Source organism: Heterodontus francisci, chromosome 18 (genome assembly GCF_036365525.1).
Source record: "Heterodontus francisci isolate sHetFra1 chromosome 18, sHetFra1.hap1, whole genome shotgun sequence".
NCBI classification, from domain to species: Eukaryota; Metazoa; Chordata; class Chondrichthyes; order Heterodontiformes; family Heterodontidae; genus Heterodontus; species Heterodontus francisci.
The window spans coordinates 8,246,090-8,270,048 of record NC_090388.1 but is presented as its reverse complement, the minus strand read 5'-3'; the positions used below and the strand labels follow the sequence as shown (position 1 = coordinate 8,270,048).

General features: G+C 45.0%; 1 protein-coding gene across 1 annotated transcript in view; it reads left to right on the top strand.

Annotated features, from left to right (window-relative positions):
* Positions 1-162: 162 nt before the first annotated feature.
* LOC137379419 (plakophilin-2-like) overlaps positions 163-23,959 on the top strand; it is a 64,645-nt gene continuing 40,848 nt past the window's right edge. The window contains exons 1-6 of the mRNA XM_068050200.1: positions 163-582; positions 5,204-5,313; positions 9,800-10,650; positions 18,072-18,210; positions 19,695-19,902; positions 22,319-22,490. Of these exons, the coding sequence (XP_067906301.1) occupies positions 390-582; positions 5,204-5,313; positions 9,800-10,650; positions 18,072-18,210; positions 19,695-19,902; positions 22,319-22,490 (1,673 nt within the window). The 5' untranslated portion in view covers positions 163-389. The remainder of the gene's footprint in view (positions 583-5,203; positions 5,314-9,799; positions 10,651-18,071; positions 18,211-19,694; positions 19,903-22,318; positions 22,491-23,959) is intronic.

The window sequence follows — 23,959 nt, the reverse complement described above, 5'->3', positions numbered from 1 at the left end:
CTGTGCTAGCTCTCTGACAGAGCTATCCAATCAGTCCCAACTCCCCATGTTCTGTCTCCAAAGTCCCTTCAATTATTAACCAACTTTCTTCTGAAAAATTACTCTCAAATCTGCTTCCAGTTAACTTTCAGACAGTGATGAAATAAGATGAGAAACTCAAAGAGCAGTTAAAATGAGAGCGAGGATTGGCGTGTGTAGGTAGACCTTGGGATTGCAATGAGGAAGTTTGGAATGACAGTGTTGCAATCTGTTTGGTTTGTATTTTCTGGGGGCGGTTCTGTCTAATAGACAGACACACCTTCCCAGTGAAGGACACCTGTGGGTGCGGGGACAGAGGCAGCACAAGAAGGGCTCGAATCCAGCTCTTCACCACTCCGGAGAGACGCAGAATGGCAACGAGTCCCGACGGCTTTATCCGTACGGTGCTGAGCCAGGAGCCGCTGCTCGGTCTGGACTCCAGCCTGGCTGTTCCGAGCGAGGAGAGGCTCAAACTGTCCCGGCTCCAACAGGATGACAAAAACTTCCGACTTCGGCAGCAAGTCAGGCTCACCATGTCCCGCAAGAGCAGGAAGCTCTCGACAGGTGAGCCAGGTACCTGTAGGAGGGGGAGTTGAGATACCTCGGGGAAAGGGTGTCCAGGTGAGCCAGGTACCTGTGGGAGGGAGCGTTGAGATACCTAGGGGAGAGGGTGTCCTGGTGAACCAGGTATGTGTGGGAGGGGGAGTTGAGATACCTAGGGGAAAGGGTGTCCAGGTGAGCCAGGTATGTGTGGGAGGGGGAGTTGAGATACCTGTGGGAGAGGGTGTCCAGGTGAACCAGGTATGTGTGGGAGGGGGAGTTGAGATACCTGTGGGAGAGGGTGTCCAAGTGAACCAGGTATGTGTGGGAGGGGGAGTTGAGATACCTGTGGGAGAGGGTGTCCAGGTGAACCAGGTATGTGTGGGACAGGGAGTTGAGATACCTAGGGGAAAGGGTGTCCAGGTGAGCCAGGGTACCTGTAGGAGGGGGAGTTGAGATACCTGTGGGAGAGGGTGTACTGGTGAACCAGGTATGTGTGGGAGAGGGTGTCCTGATGAACCAGGGTACCTGTAGGAGGGGGAGTTGAGATACCTATGGGAGAGGGTGTCCTGGTGAACCAGGTATGTGTGGGAGGGGGAGTTGAGATACCTGTGGGAGAGGGTGTCCTGGTGAACCAGGTATGTGTGGGAGAAGGTGTCCAGATGAACCAGGTAAATGTGGGAGGGGAGTTGAGATACCTGTGGGAGAGGGTATCCAGGTGAGCCAGGTATGTGTGGGAGGGGGAGTTGAGATACCTGTGGGAGGGGATGTCCAGGTGAGCCGTGTACCTGTAGGAGGGGTTGTCCAGGTGAACCAGGGTACCTGTGGGAGAGAGAGTTAAGATACCTGTGGGAGGAGCTGTCCAGGTGAGCCAGGTTTGTGTGGGAGGGGGTGTTGAGATACCTGTGGGAGGGGATGTCCAGGTGAGCCATATACCTGTGGGATGGGGTGTCCAGGTGAGTCATGTACCCCTGGGAGGGAGTGTCCAGGTGAGCCAGGTACCTGTCGCAGTATGGGGTGAGAGGCGGGGTTACTTACAACCCTCACAGTGTTTAAAAAAGTTCCAAGAAAAATTGGATCCAAGTTAAACTTTTCTACAGTCTACAGAATTGAAGTACAAAGGGTAGAAACTAGTAACATGGCTGAAGGGAACACTGGATAGGAGGACTAGATGGGCTGAAGTAAACACTGTGGACAGGAGGACTAGATGGGCTGAATAAAATACTGCGGATAGGAGGGTTAGATGGGCTGAGGGGAACACTGTGGATAGGTGGGCTAGATCAACCTACCCATGGCCCCCAACACATATGCTTTCGGACTAGGGTTTCTATCTCTCAGAGGATCCCACTCACAGAGTTGATTTATGAGCATCTGGGTGCATTAGCTTGCCTGGGATTTTCATCACTCCATCATTGGCGGCTGTAGCTACAGCTGCCTGGGCCCTAAGTTCTGGAATACCTTCCCTAAACACCTCCACCTCATTACCCCTCTTTCCTCATTTAAGTCACTCCTTAAAACCGACCTCTTTGACCAAGCTTTTGGTCAGCCTGCCGATATCATAGTTTTATTTGATAACTTACCTGTGCAGCGCCTTGGGATGTTTCACTATGTTAAAGGTGCTATATAAGTGCAAGTTGTTGTTGAAAGCATACTTTGATTTAATTTGGATAGACAGATGGTTGTCGGGATAGGGCAGGGTTTCATACTCTGGGGCAGGAACAAGAGAATCTACCTCACGGTGTCAAAACATCTTGAAGGTCAAATGCTGTATTGCTGTAGGCATATTGTCAGAGAGTGTGATGGCAACATTGAGGCTGTCAAAATGTGTCAGCAGTGTTTTGTTTGCAGTCAAAGGACACAAGAAGACTAGTGGGAGGATTTCTTGCTGATTTACTTCATTTTTTTAAGGACAATTTTTTGTTGCCAGTGTTGAGTTGCTCAATTACAATCTCCCTCTTTGCTGCCTGTCTTTCAGAGACATTAAACTGAGTCCCCATCTGGCCTCTCAGTTGGCCGTTAAAGATCCCACGGCCACTATTTCATCTAGTTACATAGAGTCTATAGCACAGAAACAGGCCTTTAAATGCAGATGTTCCATATCGATGTTTATGCTCCACACGAGCCTCCTCCCACCCCATTTCACCCGATCAACATATCCCTCTATACCTTTCTCCCTCGTGTGTTTATCCAGCTTCCCCTTAAATGCATCTATGTTATTACCTGTGGCAGCGAGTTCCACATGCTCACCACTATCAGGTAAAGAATTTCCTATTGGACTTATTGGTGACTATTTTATATTGCTGGCCTCTAGTTTTTGGTGTCCCCCACAAGTGGAAGCATCTTCTCTAAGTCAACCCTATCAAAGATTTTATAGCAGAGCACTTAGAGAACAGTGGTAGAATTGGACAGAGTCAGCAAGGATTTACGAAAGGGAAATCATGCTTGACAAATCTACTAGAATTCTTCGAGAGTGTAACTAGTAGAGTTGATGAGGGGGAGCCAGTGGATGTGGTTTATTTGGACTTTCAGAAGGCTTTCGACAAAGTCCCACATAAGAGATTAGCATGTAAAATTAAAGCGCATGGGATTGGGGGTAGTGTATTGCGATGGATAGAAAATTGGTTGGCGGACAGGAAACAAAGAGTAGGGATAAATGGTTCTTTTTCTGAATGGCAGGCAGTGACTAGTGGGGTACCGCAGGGATCGGTGCTAGGACCCCAGCTATTCACAATATACATTAATGATTTAGATGAAGGAACTAAATGTAATATCTCCAAATTTGCAGATGACACAAAACTGGGTGGGAGGATGAGTTATGAGGAGGATGCAGAGAGGCTTCAGGATGATTTGGACAAGTTGAGTGAGTGGGCTAATGCATGGCAGATGCAGTATAATGTGGATAAATGTGTGGTTATCCACTTTGGTAGCAAAAACATGAAGGCAGATTATTATCTGAATGGCTATAAACTGCGAGAGGGAATATGCAGCAAGAACACCTGGGTGTTCTCGTACACCAGTCGCTGAAAGTAAGCATGCAGGTGCAACAGGTGGTAAAAAAGGTAAATGGCATGTTGCCTTCATAGCGAGAGGTTTCGAGTACAGAAGCAGGGATGTCTTGCTACAATTATACAGGGCCTTGGTGAGGCCACACCTGGAATATTGTGTGCAGTTTTGGTCTCCTTATCTGAGGAAGGATGTTCTTACTGTAGAGGGAGTGCAGCAAAGGTTTACCAGACTGATTCCTGGGATGGCAGGACTGACGTATGAGGAGAGATTGAGTCTGTTAGGATTATATTCGCTGGAGTTCAGAAGAGTGAGGGGGGATCTCATAGAAACCTATAAAATTCTAACAGGACTTGACAAGGAAGATGCAGGAAGGATATTCCCGATGGTGGGGGAGTCCAGAACCAGGGGTCATAGTCTAAGGATACGGGGTAAACGTTTCAGGACTGAGATGATGAGAAATTTCTTCACCCAGAGAGTGGTGAGCCTGTGGAATTCGCTACCACAGAAAGCAGTTGATGCCAAAACATTGTATGTTTTCAAAAAGGTGTTAGATATAGCTCTTGGGTCTAAAGAGATCAAAAGGTATGGGGCGAAAGCCAGAACAGGTTACTGAGTTGGATGATCTGCCATGATCATATTGAATGGCAGAGCAGACTCGAAGGGCCAAATGGCCTACTCCTGCTCCTATTTTCAGAAAAGACCCTTTCATAATCCTGAAGACCTCTATTAGGTCACTTCTCAGTCTTCCCTTTTCTAGAGAAAAGAGCTGCAGGCTGCTCAATCTCTCCTGTTGGTTATAACCCTCTTTAAGCTCCTGGTGCCAGGGGTTCCTGCCCTTTTATCAGCTGCTCATTGCCTCTGCACCTTTTAAAATTTAAAGAGCAGGAAAGTTCTCCAGTGTCCTGGCCAATATTTATCCCTCAACCAACATAACTAAAACAGATAATCTGATCATTCACATCACTGCTTGAGGGAACTTGCTTTGTGAAAATTGCCTGCCGAGTTTCCTACATTACAACAGTGACTTCACAAGAACTTCATTAGCTGTGAATCACTTTGAGATGTCCTAAGGTTGTGAAAGGCGCTATATAAATACAAGTCATATCATTTGCAGCAGAAGCAAATTCACGACAACCGTTGCCAATGGCAGTCACTACAACATGGACTGTTGTGCTGAACTGATCTGAATATTAATTGCATGTGTTCGTGTCTGAATCTTGCACTCTAGATTTGTCCTCATCAGTCCTGTTCCATCTATAATCCATGTCGGATTATTCTATTGTAGACTCTCCTCCTCAGTCCGGCTCCATGTGAAATCCGTGTCGGGTTATTCTATCATACACTCTTACCTCAACCTCTTGCTGATTTCAACTTTATGCCATACTGAGGCCCTGAAATAACATGGTGGAATAGTTATGTCTGAACTTGTGACCATTTGTCCTAAACAGTTCCCGTGTTATTTTAGACGTTAGATATGAACTTTGATATGAATTAGCAAAATCCTGGCGAAAGAGAGGAATTTTGGAATGACTAGCTTCTGCATGCTGGAATCCGATGGTGGAATGTGGGTTTCTTTGCATAGTTTCTCTGAACAAAATCAAGCAAATTCTGTTATTATCTGTAAACATTTCTTTCCTAGATCGGATGCAGCGGACCCTCAGTGCTCCTGACTACATTAGCTGCATGACCACGACTCCGTTTGAATATCCCACCTTACCACTGCCAGGGCCTCGATATGGTTACACCAAGGTATGTCATTGGTCAATGAGAGCCATTGCTAGAGAGAAATCTATCCTACTGGTGGGGGAGTCTTAAAAGCTGGTTCCTCCGGACTATGCATTGGTCACAGTAAGTCTGGGATATGGAGCGCAGTTTCTGATTTTTTTTTAATTCATTCACGGGATGCGTGGTGGTGAGCTGTCTTCTTGAACCGCTGCAGTCCATGTGGGGTAGGTACACCTACAGTGCTGTTAGGAAGAGTGTTCCAGGATTTTGACCCAGCGACAGTGAAGGAACGGCGATACAGTTCCAAGTCAGGATAGTGTGTGACTTGGAGGGAAACTTGCAGTTGGTAGTGTTCCCATGCATTTGCTACCCTTGTTCTTCTAGTTGATAGAGCCGTGGGTTTGGAAGGTGCTGTCTAAGGAGTCTTGGTGCGTTGCTGCAGTGCATCTTGTAGATGGTACACACTGCTGCCACCGTGTGTTGGTGGTGGAGGGAGTGAATGTTTGTAGATGGGGTGCCAATCAAGCGGGCTGCTTTGTCCTGGATGTTGAGCTTCTTGAGTGTTTTTGGAGCTGCACCTATCCAGCAAGTGGAGAGTATTCCATCACACTCCTGACTTGTGCCTTGCAGATGGTGGACAGGCTTTGGGGAGTCAGGAGGTGAGTTACTCGCCACAGGATTCCTAGCCTCTGACCTGCTGTTGTAGCCACAGTATTTATATGGCTACTCCAGTTCAGTTTCTGGTCAATGGTAGCCCCTAGGATGTTGATAGTGGGGGATTCAGCGATGGTAATGCCATTGAATGTCAAGGGGGGATGGTTATATTCTCTCTTGTTGGAGATGGTCATTATTTGGCACTTGTGTGGCGTGAATGTTACTTGCCATTTATCAGCCCAAGCCTGGATATTGTCCAGGTCTTGCTGCATTTCTACACGGACTGCTTCAGTATCTGACGAGTTGCGAATGGTGCTGAACATTGTGCAATCATCAGCGAACATCCCCACTTCTAACCTTATGATTGAAGGAAGGTCATTGATGAAGCAGCTGAAGATGGTTGGACCTAGGACACTACCCGGAGGAACTCCTGCAGTGAAGTCCTGGAGCTCAGATGATTGACCTCCAACAACCACAACCATCTTCGTTTGCACTAGGTATGACTTCAATCAGCAGAGGGTTTCCCCCCTGATTCCCATTGACTTCGGTGTGCACTACCACAATGACCAGTTGCTACAGCAGCTTGGCAACGGGCGCCAACATCAAAAACAACAACTCACAGCATCACTTGGCAGCTTCACGCGCGGCACTTGTGGCAGAATCTGCCTCTCATGGATTCACCTTCACAGCCATCAACAAAGGTGCACCAAGAGAAGACACCGCACCTACATGGATTGTTTGCTGTGTGTCCATCATCTTTCTTATTGGAAGGATGTTAGCTAATGTTTTTTGTTAAAATAATCATTTGAAACTGTAAATTGTTAGCATAATGATTAGCCTTTTATCTCTACAATAAAACAGTGCTCTTAGTTTTCTTGACTTTTTTTAAGGTTTTTTTCAGATTCATGCAATCCAACTGGAAAAGGTTGGGAACTGCAAATGAGATGTTAAAGAGCCACATATGGCTCGGAGTTGCAAGCTGCTGACCGCTGGTCTGAATGTAATCCTGTGAACTGGCCTCCATATTATAAAAAGGAGACAGCGGCACTGGTAAAGGTGCAAAAAAGATTTGCAGGGATGATCCCAGAACTGAGAAGTTTTTTTTTTTTTAGATTAGAGATACAGCACTGAAACAGGCCCTTCGGCCCACCGAGTCTGTGCCGAACATCAACCACCCATTTATACTAATCCTACACTAGTCCCATATTACTACCATAACACCCCCACCTGTTCCTATATTTCCCTACCACCTATCTATACTAGTGACAACTTATAATGGCCAATTTACCTATCAACCTGCAAGTCTTTTGGCTTGTGGGAGGAAACCGGAGCACCCGGAGAAAACCCACGCAGACACAGGGAGAACTTGCAAACTCCACACAGGCAGTACCCGGAATCGAACCCGGGTCCTTGGAGCTGCGAGGCTGCGGTGCTAACCACTGCGCCACTGTGCCGCCCTAAGTTATACCTCTCAGGAAAGGTTGAGCAGGCTGGGGATCTTTTCTCTGGGAAGGAGATGGCTGAGGGGTGACCTGATAGAGGTCTTCAAAATTATGAAAGTGTTTGATAAAGTAAACATGGAAAAGATGTTTCCACTTGTGGGGAAGACCAGAGCTAGGGGTCATAAATATAAGATAGTCACTAATCAATCCAACAGGGAATTCAGGAGAAACTTCTTTACCCAGAGAGTGGTGAGACAGGGAGTGGTTGAGTTGAATAGCGTAGATACATTTAAGGGGAAGCCAGATAACCACATGATGGAGAAAGGAATCGAAGGATATGTTGATGGGGTTCAATGAAGAGGGTTCAGAGGAGGTCTGTGTGGAGCATAAATGCCAGCATTGACTAGATGGGCCAAATGGTCTTGTTCTGTGCTGTATGTTGTATGCAGTTCTCTGTAAGCATTTCGAAATGCTACAATATTTTGATTCAGCAGTTAGTTGTACACAGATTATCTGTGATATCTGAGTTTTACTGGCTGCACCATATTTGCATGGGTCCTGTTGACTGCTTGAATTAATCTGCCCTAGGGAGCATTGAATCACAGAACTGTGCCTTTTAAGAAAGTGTTTAGTGTCTTTTACCGAGTCCTGGTCTTTACTGAATGTAAGTTCTCCATGAGATTGTGAGTAATCTGATATCAGACTGGTTCATGTACTGACAATGGATTACCAAAATCTAAGCATTGTGCGACCTTTCTGTGTGTACCTGAATACTGATTCAACTTGTCTTAACACTGCACAACCCCTGAGGGCAATTACAGGTGAGCCAATATTAATTAGATATCAATCAAAAAAATGTCTACAATTTGCCTTTGGCTGCTACCTGGTTTTCTGACAGTCAGTCCCCTTCAGTTTGTGCCTGTCAATTGTGTGAGTTGGCTTCTGCTGATGGTCTATTCCATTGATCTTTCCTCAGAGAGCTCGGCAGAAGAGTCTGTGCGAATCTTGCTTAGAGCTCCTGCCCTAGACTTTGAGAAGCTGCTGGAATCAAATGTTTCGCCATGTCAGTGTAGGCTCAGTTTCGGGTTGGAAAGGACAGGAAATAACTGCACAGAGGAGAGTTTATAGTTTTTTCACTTTATTTTTCATAAGTTTTATATTCCGTAGAGTTCAGAAGAACGAGGGGTGATCTCATTGAAACATTTAAAATTCTTAAGGGGCTTGACAGGGTAGGTGCTGGGAGGTTTCCCCTGGTTGGAGAGTCTAGAACACATGGTCATAGTCTCAGAATAAGGAATCGGCCATTTAGGACTGAGATGAGGAGAAATTTCTTCACTCAAAGGGTTGTGAATCTTTGGAATTCTCTACCCCATGGTTGGGTATATGCAAGACTGAGATTCATAGATTTTTGAGCACTAAGGGACTGAGAGGAAATGGGGATAGTGCTGGAAGTTGGAGTTGAGGTAGAAGATCAGCCATGATCTTGTTGAATGACGGTGCAGGCTCAAGGGGTCAATGGCCAACTCCAGCTCCTATTTCTTATGAAGCAATGGAAAGGGTTGTAAGCTCCTCTATCCTGGCTGAAACTGGGTGGAAGAGGAGTTAAAAAGAAAGCTATCCTGTTAGTACTGTGTATCCTTTATTACGCCCGTGTTTTCCTGAGCTGTTGAACTGCTCGTCTGACACATTCAGCCACTCCATAAATCGGGCTCCAATCATTTAGAGAGGACCAGAGAAACCACTTTGATGGTAATTGAATGAACCATCCAACCTGGTCCCTTCACTCAATCAAAGCAAGAACTTGCATTTTATAGCACTTTTCACAACCTCAGGACACCCCAAAGTGCTTTTTAGCCAGTGAAGTGCATTCGAAGTGTAGCTACTGTTGTGATGTAGGAGATACCACAGTCAATTTTCACACAGCAAGATCCCACAAACAGGAATGTGATAAATGGCCAGATCCTCGAGTGGTGTTGATTGAGGGATTAACAGTGGCCCTGGGCACCGGAGAGAACGCCCCTCTCTTCAAATTGCAGCAAGTTCAATTGGGGTGAGAGTGGAGTGGATTAGTAACCCACTGAATTTTAACTGCCCCCTTCCCCAGTGAGGCAGGGAGTCAAAATTCCCCATAATAAGTGGAATCGCAAGTTAAGCCATGACTGGAGGACAAAGGGACGCAGATACCAGATTGCTAAAAGCTGACAGCATGAAGCTCTTCCTGACAGGATCAGTACCTGGAATGGACAGTGGAGAGGGGAATAAAGGCCACCTGGAACTGGAAGGTATAAGTTCCTGTGGAACGAATCTCCAGATGTCCTCACTTACCTGCTCGGACCTTTGTGTTTTTTTTTTAGCCCATTTGTTATTTGTGGTTTGCATGTTGCTAAATTGGGTTTCTTTTTTTCTTTCGACAGAACATGAAACCAGTGAGTTATAGAATTAATCAAGAACTAAGAAATGGAGTTGCACGGTTTTCATCAGGGACTGGTCGATTCTTATCCCAGGGTTTGCAGAGCCAAACAATTAAACCAACTCGCAGGATAGAGATTTCCCCGGATAACAGCCCCGTCTTGTCCCGCAGTCGGCCGCGGATGGAATTGAAATTTTTGAGAAGGGGAACAGTGGGAAGAGACCCCGCAATGTCCTACGGTCGACGTGTCACCTACGTTGAGAAGAACCAGGGCAGTCGGTTGACCACCACGAGGCCTGCTTTGCGCAGTAACGTGAGATACGCTCTACCGGAACTCGATGCTACTCCCCGGCCAACTCTTGTCAATAGGGCTTCTTCTCAGACTTCCCAGAAGCACGTAGTTACTGTGAGCAGAGAGCCCCAATCCCCCACCAGCATTCTTGCAGAGAGTATTCCGACCAACCGTGCCGTAAACCTTCGTCCTGGCCTCAGTCAAAGCATGTCCAGGATTTATGAGAGGAACCAAACCGAGGCCCTGGATCAGCAGCCAGAGGGATTTGCTTCAAGTTACGATGGCGTTTCTCACAAGAGGCAGGCCCAAATAGTGAACAGATACAACTGGAACCAAACATCTTACCAAACTAATTATTCTACTGTCAACGATGCAGCAGTTACTCAGGGGTTAATGCCGGTGGAAAGTCCGACGGTGGAGGTTCAGGCCGAGGCTCAGGTCCAGGCCCAGGCCCAAGTCCAGGCTCAGGCTCAGGTCCAGGCCCAGGCCCAAACCAGCTATCAGACGTCAGCCTTCCAAGAAAATTATGAAATGCAAGGAGCGCATTCAAACCTCACTGAAAGGTAATTAGTATCTTGATTGGTATCAGCGGTGAAGGAGTAAACTGACAAGTAAGGCCAGTTTAAGCACTTGACAAGACTCTCTGTAATCCTCCCTGCTAAATCTGCAGCATCAGCTATTTGGTGCACCAATTTCCGAGGGAAGACTTCTAACTCAATTGTCCCATGTTTCTGAATGCTGTAACTAGTATTCCTGAGTCTAAGTGAGAGATATGATACTGGAGAAGCAGGGATTGTTCTCCCCGGAGCAGAGCAGGTTAAGGGGAAATTTAATAGATGTATTCAAAATTAGGAGGGATTTTGATAAAATAAGGAGAAATTGTTTCCACTGGCAGAAGATACTTAATATTAGCCAGGACACTGAGGAGACTCCCTTGTTTAGTATCGGGCCTCATGCAGAACTTTCCCACACAAAGATATGCACAGATGAGGGAGGCCATTCAGCTAATTTTCCCACATACTATCCCCCATTACAACATCCAGGTGCCTTTTGAAAGGCTCCATTGGGGTGATTTGAACCATCGGACAGCCAACCAGTGGTCAGCATGTGGCAGCCGCCAAAATCTCTCTGGCGGGAGAACCATTTCACTTTGAGGGTCGGGCCTGGTTAACATGTCTGCTGGCAAGCCACGTGTCGCAAACAGGCACTTCTGAATGGCGTGTGGACGCCAGGCTGGCACAGTAACAGGAGTAAAGTGATAACATGGGGAACTTGAGATTTGCAAGCTCTCAACACCTGTTTCACTCAAAATACAGGGTTTGCCAACTACACCTCACAATGGGCTGTGATCAAAAGTGCAGCTATTCATGAAACCAAATAAAGGTACAAATCTGGAGTCAGAGTCGAACCCTGAATGCATGGATAAATCAGGGTGGATCAACAACAATTTGCATTTACATAGCGCCTTTAACTTCGTAAAACATCCCAAGGTGCTTCACAGGAGCATTGTAAAACAAAATTTGACACCGAGCCACATAAGGAGATATTAGGTCAGATGACCAAAAGCTTGGTCAAAGAGGTAGGTTTTAAGGAGCATCTTAAAGGGTGAGAGTGACAGAAAGGGTTAGGAAGGAATGCCAGAGTTTAGGACCAAGAAGGCCAAAAACGCAGCCGCCAATGTTGGAGCGAAGGGCTGCACAAGAGGCCAGAGTCAAAATGGGAATGAATATCAGGAGTTTGGGAATGGAAATTTTATGCACTCCCATTTTCCATTTAGATATACTGAATATTCTCACTTCCACTCTAGGATGTCCTTCTGTGGGAGAACTAAATCAAGGGGGAATTTTTGCCTTCACCACCTGTGTGGTAACCCAGTGGAATGGATTGCCTCTGTTTGCAGACCCTGCTGAAATCTCCACAACAGGCTAGCAATCCTATCAGCACAGGTAGTGAAGGTAGAAATTGGTCCTCCATATATTCATCCCCTTTTAGGTTTTGCTGTTTAGTTGTGTCAACTGTGGCTCAGTGAGTAGTGTGCTTGTTTTGAGTTAGAAGATTGTGGGTTCAAGTTTGACTTTAGAGATTTGAGCACGTAATTCAGACTGACACTCCCAGTGCAGTACTGAGTGAGTGCTGTATGTCAGAGACCACTTAAGGAGTGCTCCACTGTCAGAGGGGCAGTGCTGAGGGAGCGCTGCAGAGTAAGAGGGTCAATACCCTGGGAGTGCTGCACAGTCAGAGGTGCTGCCACTAAACTGAGGCTCTACCTGCCCTCTCTGCTAAAAGATCCCACAGCTACTATTTGAAGAAGAACAGGGGAGTTCTCCTCAGTGTGCTGGCTGATATTAATACTGGGTCATTATCACATTGCTGTTTGTGGGAGCTTGCTGTGCACAAATATGGGCTACTCCATTTCCTGCATTACAACAAGCACTTTAGGACATCCTGAAGTTGTGGAAAGTGATTTGCAAACGCTTGCACTTTGCATTGGAAATGTTGTTTTGCAAATGTAGGGAAAACTGCACCCTAATACATTATATATGATTGCAAATACTGCAGAAAACATCAGGACTGTTGTATTTCCTCTCTGCCCAGTGAAGTGTAAGGGGCGACAGATCTCAAGTGATCAAGTCTTGAATTTGCCTCCACTTTCTTTGGAAGACCAAATCAGCGGGAGGGAATTCTAATCTCTAGTTTAGTTCAAATCTTTTTTTAGCAGCAGTACCAGCAAATTTAATGCTCCTGGAGTTTCTCCAGCCCAGATCTTGAATCGGTGTTATTTTAAAATAATTGTCAAATCTAAGCCCAAGAAAATAAAAACATGCACTGGGGGTATCACTTTGGAGTGGGACTTGAACTCAGCCTTCTGCCTCAGAGGCAAGAGTACTACTCACTCAAGAGCACTACCCTACCAAGCCACAGTAGACATTTGTAGCATTAGTACCTGTGGGCATGATACGGGTGGACCTGAATTCAAAATGGTTCAGACTGGGTAAAACAGTTTTTCGGGGAATTAGGACTTCGATCAAAGATGAGCATTTGGTTAATTTGATTGTACTGTGCCATGAGTGACAAGGAGGTGTGATCAGTGCCAGTTCTACACAAGTACTTAACACACTCATACTGAAGTGCTCCATGAGATTTATTAATGGAAGTATTGGCTCACTTAAAATCCCGCACTTCACAATAGGGATCGTATGTGGTGTGGGGCAAAACTCACTCAGCGAAAAGCAAGAGATAAATTTAATACTACATCAACTTTCAAGGTAAAACTATGTAAAAGGAGGTTCATGGATCAAGCACTGAAGTGCTGAGGGGAATTTTCCCTTTTCTGTTTTGAAGCTTTTATGTTCCTGATGGGTTTATTTGCAGCTGTTTCCCACGCATTGGGACAGGAGGAGGCCATTCAGCCCCTCCAGACTGTTCCACCATTCAATGAAATCATGGCTGATCTGTGACCGAACTCCATTCACCTGCCTTGGCTCCATATTCTTATCTAACAGAAATCTATTGATCTTGGATTTAACATGATTAATTGAGTTATAATTTACTGCGTTTTGTGAGAGTTCCACACATCCACCGCCCTTTGTGTGAAAAAGTGTTTCTTAACTTCTCTCCTGAATGACCTGGCTCTGATTTTAAGGTTATATCCCCTTGCCCTAGGCTCCCCCCACCAGCAGAAAAAGTTTCTATCTACCCTATCCATGCCTTGCAAAATCCTAAAAATCTCAATCAAATCACCCCTTAATGTTCCATATTCCAGGGAATACAAGCCTAGTTTATGTAATCTCTTCTCATAATCTAATCCTTGGAACCCTGCTAACATTCTAGCGAATCTGATCTGCACTCCTTCCAAGGACAACATATCCTTTCTAAGATGCGGTGCCCAGAACTGTACTCAGTCCTCCAATGTGGTCTAACCAGGGCTTTGTATGGAGCACAATTACTGATTTTATTTCATCTTAAGAAGCCTGTTACGACCAGATGAGATAAGGGTCTAAGGGTTCCCTCTCAGCCTTTACCTGGTTTAACTGTAACAGGGTTTAATTTTTTAAAATACCGTGTTTTAGCTCCCCTTTAGTGAATCCTTGTTCACCACTTTCCAATTGTAAGGCAAAGAAATCAATTCAGACAGGTTTTCTTAGATTTTAAACAAGAAAGGTGGAAGTTTATTAATCTTAAACTCTAATCTGGTTACCGACTACGAATATGCAACACAACCACGCTAGCATGCATACGCGATAAAAACGCTTGCAGATAGAGATAGAAAAAGTAGAAGGAATAAAAGAGGAAGCATTTGAGGCAATATCTGGTAGTTATAGACCTTCAAATTCGATGTGGAGTCTTTAGTTGCCAGTCAGTCCTACTGTTTGTTGGGGCCCAGTTCACACTTCATTTGTTTCCGTATCAGAGTCACAGAGAGATACAGCACTGAAACAGGCCCTTCAGCCCATTGAGTCTGTGCTGACCATCAACCACCCATTTATACTAATCCTACATTAACCCCATACTCCCTACCACATCCCCACCTTCCCTCAATTCTCCTACCACCTACCTACACTAGGGGCAATTTACAATGGCCAATTTACCTATCAACCTGCAAGTCTTTGGCTGTAGGAGGAAACCAGAGCACCCGGCGGAAACCCACATGGTCACAGGGAGAACTTGCAAACTCCACACAGGCAGTACCCAGGTCACTAGAGCTGTGAGGCTGCGGTGCTAGCCACTGTGCCACCTAAAGTCTTTGCTCTCTTGAGGTTCGCATGCCTTCTGTGGATCTGGTGGCTTGGGGAGAAAGCCAGAGAGAGAGAGAGGCTTCCTTGTTCCAGGTTCCAGTTCCAGACAGCCTTCTGCCTTTCTCCGTGGCATAATTTAAAAAAAACACGGGTTGCCCAGCAGGTTAGTCATGTGACTAGCTGGTTTGACCACTTCTGTTTGAGGATTCTGCCATCTTAACAGTCATCCTGGAATTTGAGCTTCCTCACCTTCAATGTCTGGTGATCACAGTCCATTTTGAGTTAAGTGGACCAGGGAATAGTCCTTTGTCTCTCCAAGCACTGGCTGTTAGTATTCAAATGTTTTTCCAGCCAAGTGATTTTTTTTAACAAGTCCTTCACTCCAGCAGCAGTTTAAAATCAATGTTCATATAACAAAATTAATATGCCTCATTCTTGGCAGGTGGGGGTCTGCATGACAAGGCAATTTGGGGGTGCTCTTTAAACAGGATCTCTTCTCCCCCTCGCTTTCCCTCAATGTGCGGACTGGGTGACGATTCCCTATTTTAGAATGGGTTAATGTCCATGTAAAGGAACAGCACAACGACAGATTGAGCAAGAGGTAAATGGAAGCAGCGCCGGTCAGGAACTGTACCCCAGTTGATGTCAGAGTGAAGTTACATTTGGGCTGACTTTCCTGTCAATCACTTGGGTGCAAAACATCTCCTGGCGGAGCAAAGATAGCAAGTCGGGGTGAGGATTGTGAACCCTTAACAAAACCCAACCACTTCTCTCTTTATTTAAGGGTGAGGATGCTGGCATCACGTTTATGTTACTGGAGTTGTAACCAGAAGCATGGACTAATTAGATCATGAGCTCAGATCTCCGTGGCAGTTTTAAAAATCTAGAAATAAGCTTTCATCAGTAAAAGTACATGTGAAGCTGTTGGATTGTTGTAAAAACCCAACTCATTCACCAGTGTCCTTTTGAGGAAAGGAAACCTGCCATTCCTACCTAGTCTGGGACTACATGTGACTCCAGACCCCAACAACATGGTTGACTCTTAACTGCCTTTGAAGTGGGCCTAGCAAGCACCTCAGTTATATCAAACCTTTTATCAGGTCTGACCCTTTGCCCTTGATGTTCAATAACATTACCATTGCTGAATCCCCCATAATCAAACATCCTGGGGGTCATCATTGACCAGAAACTGAATGGGACCAGCCATATAAATACTGTGGCTCCAAGAGCAAGTCAGAGGCTGGGAATTCTGCAGTGAGTAACTCACCTAACTCCCCAAAGTCTGTCCACCATCTGCAAGGCACAAGTCAGGAGTGTGATGGAATACTCTCCACTTGCCTGGATGGGTGCAGCTGCAACAACACTCAAGAAGCTCGACACAATCCAGGACAAAGCAGCCCGCTTGATTGGCACCCCATCCACCAACTTAAACATTCACTCCTTCCACTACTGCTGCACAGTGGCAGGAGTGTGTACCATCTACAAGATGCAATGTAGCAACCACCAAGGCTCCTTCGACAGCACCTACCAAAACCTACGATCTCTGCTACCTAGAAGGACAAGGGTACCAAACATATGAGAATGCCGCCACCTACAAGTTCCGCTCCAAGTCACACACCATCCTGACTTGGAAATGTTCCTAACAGCACTGTGGGAGTACCTACACCACATGGACTGCAGCGGTTCAAGAAGGCAGCTCACCACCACCTTCTCAAGGGCAATTAGGGATGGGCAATAAATGTTGGCCTAGCCAGCGACGCCCACATCTCAAAAATGATTTAAAAACAGATAGAAACACTGTTTCCTGTGGTTGAGGGATCAGGAACGAGGGACCATAGGATAAAGATTTAGAACAAAGGGCAGAGGAAATGTCTTCGCACAGAGAGTTGTGCGGCTGTAGGATTCACTGCCAGGGCCATTGTTTGACGCAGAAACTCTGTCAACATTTGAGATTAGATTGGACAGGTGGGTGAAAGGAAAAAACGATTACTGGACATGAGAACAGAGTGGTTAAGTTTGATTAAAACTATTTGCTAATTGTAGAGTAAACACTGGCACAGTCTGTTTGAGCCTTGTGATTATTTGAGCCTTGAGGCCTTACTCCTCCCAACCTCTCTATCCTCCTCCAGCCCTATGACCCACGGGACAAGGTGACCGAGTGATTATGGTGCTAGACTGCCTAAGCATGTTGCACGCACATGTTTGAACACCATCGCTGTTGATGATTTTTAGAAGGATAGGTTAATGGGATGAGATGAATAGGGGTGGGAAGAAGTTCACGTGGAACATTAACACAAGCACCAACCAGTTGGGCCTAATGGCCTGTTTCAGTGCTGTAACATGGAAAAGTGGCATTAAGGTAGATGATTAGCCACGATCTAATTGAATGGCGGAGCTGGCTTGATGGGCTGAATGGCCTACTCCTGCTCCTATATTCCTGTGTTCCTAAATACTGCGCAGCCCTTTCAGCACTCCTGCAATGCTGTTTTTTTTGAGAATCCCTGATCTCCATCACTCCACCATTGTTGGCCATGCCTTTAGCTGCCTAGGCCTGAAGCTCTGGAGTTAGCTCCCTAAACCTCTCCACCCATCTTCCTATAAGACATCCCTTAAAACTTTTTGGTCGCCTGTCCTAATGTTACCTTCTTTGGCTCGGTGCCAGTTTCTGTCTAATAATGTTCCTGGGATGATTTTACGACATTCAAGGTGCTATTTAATGCAAATTTTTGCTGTTGTGAGTGTGTTGTAACTTCTGGGTATCTCAATGTAATTCCTGTGTGGAGAGGTGATCCCAAAGAGTACAGTCTGGGACATTGTTATCCTATGAAGTCCTGACCTCTCTCTGGTAGGCCTCCACATATTGGAGGGGGGGCGGGGTCTGATCACAGAATCAGCCTTAATATTAAAAGAAATAAAAACAATAAATGCTGGAACCACTCAGCAGGTCTGGCAGCATCTGTGGAAAGAGAAGCAGAGTTAACGTTTCGGGTCAGTGACCATTCTTCTGAACTGACAAATATTAGAAAAGTCACAGGTTATAAACAAGTGAGGTGGGGGTGGGGCAAGAGATAACAAAGGAGGTCTAGATTGGACCAGGCCACATAGCTGACCAAAAGGTCACGGAGCAAAGGCAAACAATATGTTAATGGTGTGTTGAAAGACAAAGCATTGGTACAGATTAGGTGTTAATGCACTGAATATTGATGTAAATGTAAATATCCAATGTAAATGACTCTGTTTTTTATCAGTGTGAGTGGAGATGATGATAGTGAGTGGACAATGGAAACAGCAGTCTCTGCTCTGACACACGATAACATTGATTACGTGCTCTTTGGGGCAAATTTCATCCAACACGAATGCTACCAAAGACCTGATGCAAAGCAGGAGGTAACTCGGATTTCACCTTTTCATGTAAACGGGAGAGTTTTATGGCATTCGAAAAGACTGAACTAATGAAAAGTAGTCTTGCTTTTACAAAGAGTTTACATTCTCTGTCTAGTCTGTTTGTTTGTTTTTAAATGTTTGATTACCCACAGAATAATTTTTAATATTCACCCTTACAGAGATTGATAGATTTTTGGTTACTATGGGAATCGAGGGATATGGTGATAGTGAGGGAAGGTGGAGTTGATCAGCCGGGATCTTGTTGAATGGGACAGCAGGCTGGAAGGGCTGAATGGCCGACTCCAGCTCTTATTTCTTATGTTCTTACCTGGTCTGACCTACAGGTGACCCCAGTCACACACTGTGCCATTGACTCTTCATGTGTGTCCTAGCACGTCACAGTGTTGTAAATACAATTGCTGCAAGAGAATGCCCACCATCACCTCCTCATGGGTGACGAGGGTTGGGCAATAAATGCCAGCCTTAAAACATAAGAACATCTGAAATAGGAGCAGGAGTAGACCGTTCGGCCCTTCGAGCCTGCTCCGCCATTCAATTAGATCATGGCTGATCTTGGACTTCAACTCCACTTTCCCGCCCACTCCCCATACGCTTCACCAATGATGCCCATATCTCAAGAACAAATTAAAACATTAATTAATATCTGGTGGTCTCTCTGAAAGCAAAGCTGCAAATTTAACAAGGCCACAATGGGATTGGGAAGGCTTGCTAGAGGGGGGTTATGTTTTATCGTTCAATCTCCTGGAAGAACCACCTCACAGCAAATGCCCCTCTATCCATTGAAATTCTATACATGTAACTTGATTTTAGGCCACTTCAGATACAAAATCTCACCTTTTCTCCTGGGAAATTAGAGAGGTATTCAGGTATCTCGCCTTGTCTTTTTCTGAAGATTGAAAACTCTAACTGCAGTTATGATGAGTTTTTTTTTAAATAGCTTCTGGGATTTTTTTAAAAATAGGGATTGAACCCCAACAACGTTTTGCATTTGCATAGTGCCTTTAACGTAGTAAAGTGTCCTAAGATGCTTTGCATGAGTGCAATCAGCCAAAACACTGAGCCAAAGCAGAAATACTGGGGCAAGTAACTGAAAGCTTGGTCAAAGAGGAAGGTTTTAAGGAGGGCTTTAAAGGAGGAGAGAGAGGTAGCGAGACATCCCACCGCATGCTTTCAGCTACCAAGGCCCTGGGCTGTGGAATTCCTTCCCTAAACCTCTCCGCCTCGCCACCTCTATCCTCATTCTAGATGCTCCTTTAAAATCTATCTCTCTGACCAATCTATTAGTCACCTGCCCTAATATCTCTTTACACTGTTCAATGTCTATATTTATCTGATTACATCCTGTGAAGCGTCATGGAATGGTTCTCTACTTTAAAGATGCTATATCAATGCAGGTTGTTGTTGTGAGTTGTCTGTGATGTTATGTGACATGCTGCTAAATATTTAGAAATGCAAATTTTATGCAGCTTTACACTTTGGATGGAATTGGGAAACTTATCACACTTCTGGACAGTGAGGATATAGAAGTTCAGAGGGCAGCCTGTGGGGCTATCAGGAACGGTGTGTTTGAAGAGAACGAGAGCAAGTTGGAAGTACAGGAACATAACGGACTCCTGAAGCTAGTGCAGCTACTGGGACAAACCAAAGACATTGAAACAAAGAAGCAAGTCACTGGTGAGTTCATTGGCATACACTTTCTGTTTCATAATTTTGAACATCATTAAACGTTAATGGGGTTTAAACCCGAACATCCGTGCTGGGGGAAGTGGGGGTAGAACAGGTGGTGGCCAATCAGCTCTCAATATGCACAGCACCCAAATCTTCCCTTTCCTTGATGTGGAGTGTTTTTTTACTTTGAATTCATTCATGGGATGTGGGCGTCACTGGCCAGGCCAGCATTTATTGCCCATCCCTAATTGCCCTTGAGAAGGTGGTGGTGAGCTGCCTTTTTGAACCACTGCAGTCCATGTGGGGTAGGTGCACCCACAGTGCTGTTAGGAAGGGAGTTCCAGGATTTTGACCCAGCAATGTGGGATCTTGCTGTGTGCAAATTGACTGCCCCATTTCCCACATTACAACAATGACTCCACTTCAAAAGTACTTCATTGCCGGTACCAGCAGTTTTGGACATCCTGAGGTAGTGAAAGGTGCTACAGAAATGCAAATTTTTCTCTTTCTCATCTATCAGGTTACATTTAGCCCATTCTTGATTTTATTTCCATGGAGTATATTCTCTGACTGTCAAATCGCATGTTCTAAATTCTTCTCTGTATTTTTACTGGAGCAATTAACATTTTAAAATAACCACATGAATAATTTATGATGACCACGTTATTCTTTTATACATAAACAGCGCCAGTGAGAAAGTAGTTTCCATTGTATCTGGGCTGAGTGTGGCTCTTGTGGATTCTCCCATCTGTGGGAAGGTGTGGGGGTGGCGAAGCTGAGTGCAGAACAACAACAACTTGTATTTATATAGCACCCTTAACACGGTAAAATGTCCCAAAGTGCTTCACGGGATCGTTATCGGACAAAATTTGACACCAAATCACATGGAGTGAAACTTGGACAGGGGACCAAATGTTTGGTCAAAGAGTTAGATTTTATGCAGCATTGTGAAGGAGAAGGGAGGGGTCGAGGGTGGAGAGATTTTGAGAGGGGAATTCCAGAGCTTAGGACCCACGCAGCTGAAGGCGTGGCCACCAGTGGTGGAGTGATTAAAATCGGGGATGCTCGAGGCCAAAACTAGAGGAGCACAGATATCTCGGAGGGTTGTAGGGCTGGAGGAGATGACAGAGTTAGGGAGGGGTGAGGCCATGGAGAGATTTGAGCACAAAATGATAATTTTAAAATCGAGGTGTTGCCAGACCAGGAGCCGGTGTAGATCAGCGAGCCGTGTGAGTGAACTGACCTTGGTGTGAGTTAGGAGATGGGCAGAAGAGATTTGGATGAGCTGATGTTTACTGAGCAAGAAAAAACTCAAAAGTTCTGTGGAGACATCTGAGAGAGGGAAATGAAATTCTAACTGGAATTGTTCTCTTGTATCACTGTTACTGTTCTGGCATTAAGAACAGCCTATAGAAATTTACGGCCCATTTAATCTATGCAAGCTCTTTGCTAAAACAGGCCAAAACCAGTTCCTCTTTGCTGTACTCTCCCCTTAGCCCTGTGCTTCAAGCATTAATCGACATTTCCCTTGGAAGACACAATGGTTTCTGATTCGCCTGTTGCTTTGCGTAGTGTTCAACACTTCAATAGCCCTCAGCAGAAAGAAATTTCTCCAAATCCCCCTCATCCTGTTCTATGTACATAATCATCTGGAGTTTAGACTGGAAGTAAACAATTACATAGAATCTTATAGCACAGGCCATTCGGCCCAATTGGTCCATGCTGGTGTTTATGCTCCATATAAACTCCTCCGCCCACTCCACTTCATCTCACCCTATCAGAATATCCTTCTATTCCTTTCTCCCTCATGGGTTCTCCCTCATCTAGCTACCCATTAAATGCATCTGTATTATTCACTTCAAACACTCCATGTCGTAGCGAATTCCAACATTCTCACCACACTGTAAAGAAGTTTTTCTGAATTCCCTTTTGGATTTATTAGTGACTATCTAATATTTATGACCCTCTAGTTTTGGACTCCCCACAAGTGTAAACAACTTCTCTACATCTACCCTATCGAACCTCTTCACAATTTTAAAGACCTCTATCAGGTCATCCTTCAGTCTTCTCTTTTCTAGAGAAATGGACTTTAGCCTGTTCGATCATTTCTGATAGGTATAACTTCTCTGTTCTGGTATTATCCTTGTAACTCACTTTTGCACCTTCTCCAGTGCCTCTACATCCTTCTTTGCAGTTGAAGATTCGATTATCTGGTGCTTACAGGAGTTGTGACACTACCATGCCTTGCTGGTAAAATAGAATTTCTTTTCCTTTAAAGGGGACATTAAGCATTTTTTGTGAAGTCGGGCAATTCTGGTGAGGATTTTGTCTCAGTGCGAGTAGCAAATGCAGTTCCCTTTATCAGATTGAAAGGCTGTCTTTGTCTGACCAGTGCTTCCCTCATTGTTTCTCCACACTTCAGGTTTACTGTGGAACTTGTCTTCGAATGAACACCTGAAGGCTAGCATTCTCCAAAGTGCCCTGAATCCCTTGACAACATCAATAATCATTCCGTTCTCAGGCTGGCCAGACGGAGACGTCAAGAACTTTGATGTGGACTCTGATATTTTCTACAACACCACTGGCTGCATGAGGTGAGCTGCCGAGACAGAGATTGCAAAACTACGGAAAGCAAGACGGGCTCAGTTGTTATAACCATGTCCGCCTTGGCCCAGTTGTTAACACTCTCGACTCAAAATCATGAGGGGGTGAGTTCAAGTCCCATTCCAGCGATTTGAGACACCCCCCAGGCCAGTGCAGAGGGAATGCAACCTTGTCGTGGAGGGAGTGCCACCCTGTCGTAGGGGCAGCGCAGCGGGAGCACTGCCCTGTCGGAGGTGTTTCTCCCTGGTGTCCTGGGCAGTGTTTATCCCTCCACCCTCAGATTATCTGGTAATTATTACATTGCTGTTTGTGAGATCTTGCTGTGCACAAATTGCCACATTTCCTACACTACAAAAGTGCCTACACTTCAGAAATGTACTTCCTTGTCTGTACAGTGATTTGGGACATCCTGCGTTTTTGAAATGCACTGTATAATTTTTAAAAATTTCTTTTATATCAGTACAGCGTGATTTATTCCCATTACTGTAACAGAGAAAGCAAAATACTCTCCTAATCTTGGTCAATAATTTAAAAAGGTGACTTCCTCAACATCTTGTTTCCATGATAGTTTTCATCCAGAAACCATCTGATTTCATTTTGCACTCTTCAGTCTGCTTAAAAAAAGTGGTTTGAGATACAAACAGGTAAAGTTGTGATTAAAGCCCAGCCTTTAATGTGGATTGTAGAAGCCAGTTAGCAACTAGTCTCAAAGTCATCATCCAGACAGTTTTTGGCACCAAATATCGGACTGTGAGCTAACCAACCAAAAGACTTTTCGACCAGTCAAGCACTAATACACTGTGTCTCTGTGTTGTCTAATGCTGAAAGGTATATGTGGGCACTTTGCTGAACGATCACAAGATTAATACAGATGAGGGAGGCCATTCAACTCATCTTTTTATATAGCGCCTTTCACAGTCATCAGATGTCCCAAAGTCAATTAAGTACTTTTCAAGTGTAATCACTGCTGTAATATAGGAAATGTGGCAGCAAATTTGCACGCAGCAAACTCCCACAAACAGCAATGTGATAATGACCAGACAATCTGTTTTTGTGATGTTGATTGAGGGATAAATATTGGCCAGGACACCAGGGAGAACTCCCCTGCTCTTCCTCGCAATAGTGCAATGGAATCTCTTACATCCACCTAACAGGGCCTCATGTTTAGCGTCTCATCCAAAGGACAACACCTTCAACAATGTAGCACTCCTTCAGTCCTACACTGGGAATATCAGACTAGCTTTTTGTGCTCAAGTCTTTGGAGTGGGACTTGAATCCACAACCTTCTAACTTAGATGGAGGAATCTTAGCAACTGAGCCACACGTCTTAGTATTTGAGCTGCCTGTCTTAGCACAGCCATCAGAATAAATAAATAAATAACCCAGTAACTAGAGAACACAGATTTCAGGTATTTGACAAAAGAGCCAGAGGGGGAGAGGAGGACAATTTTTTTTACAG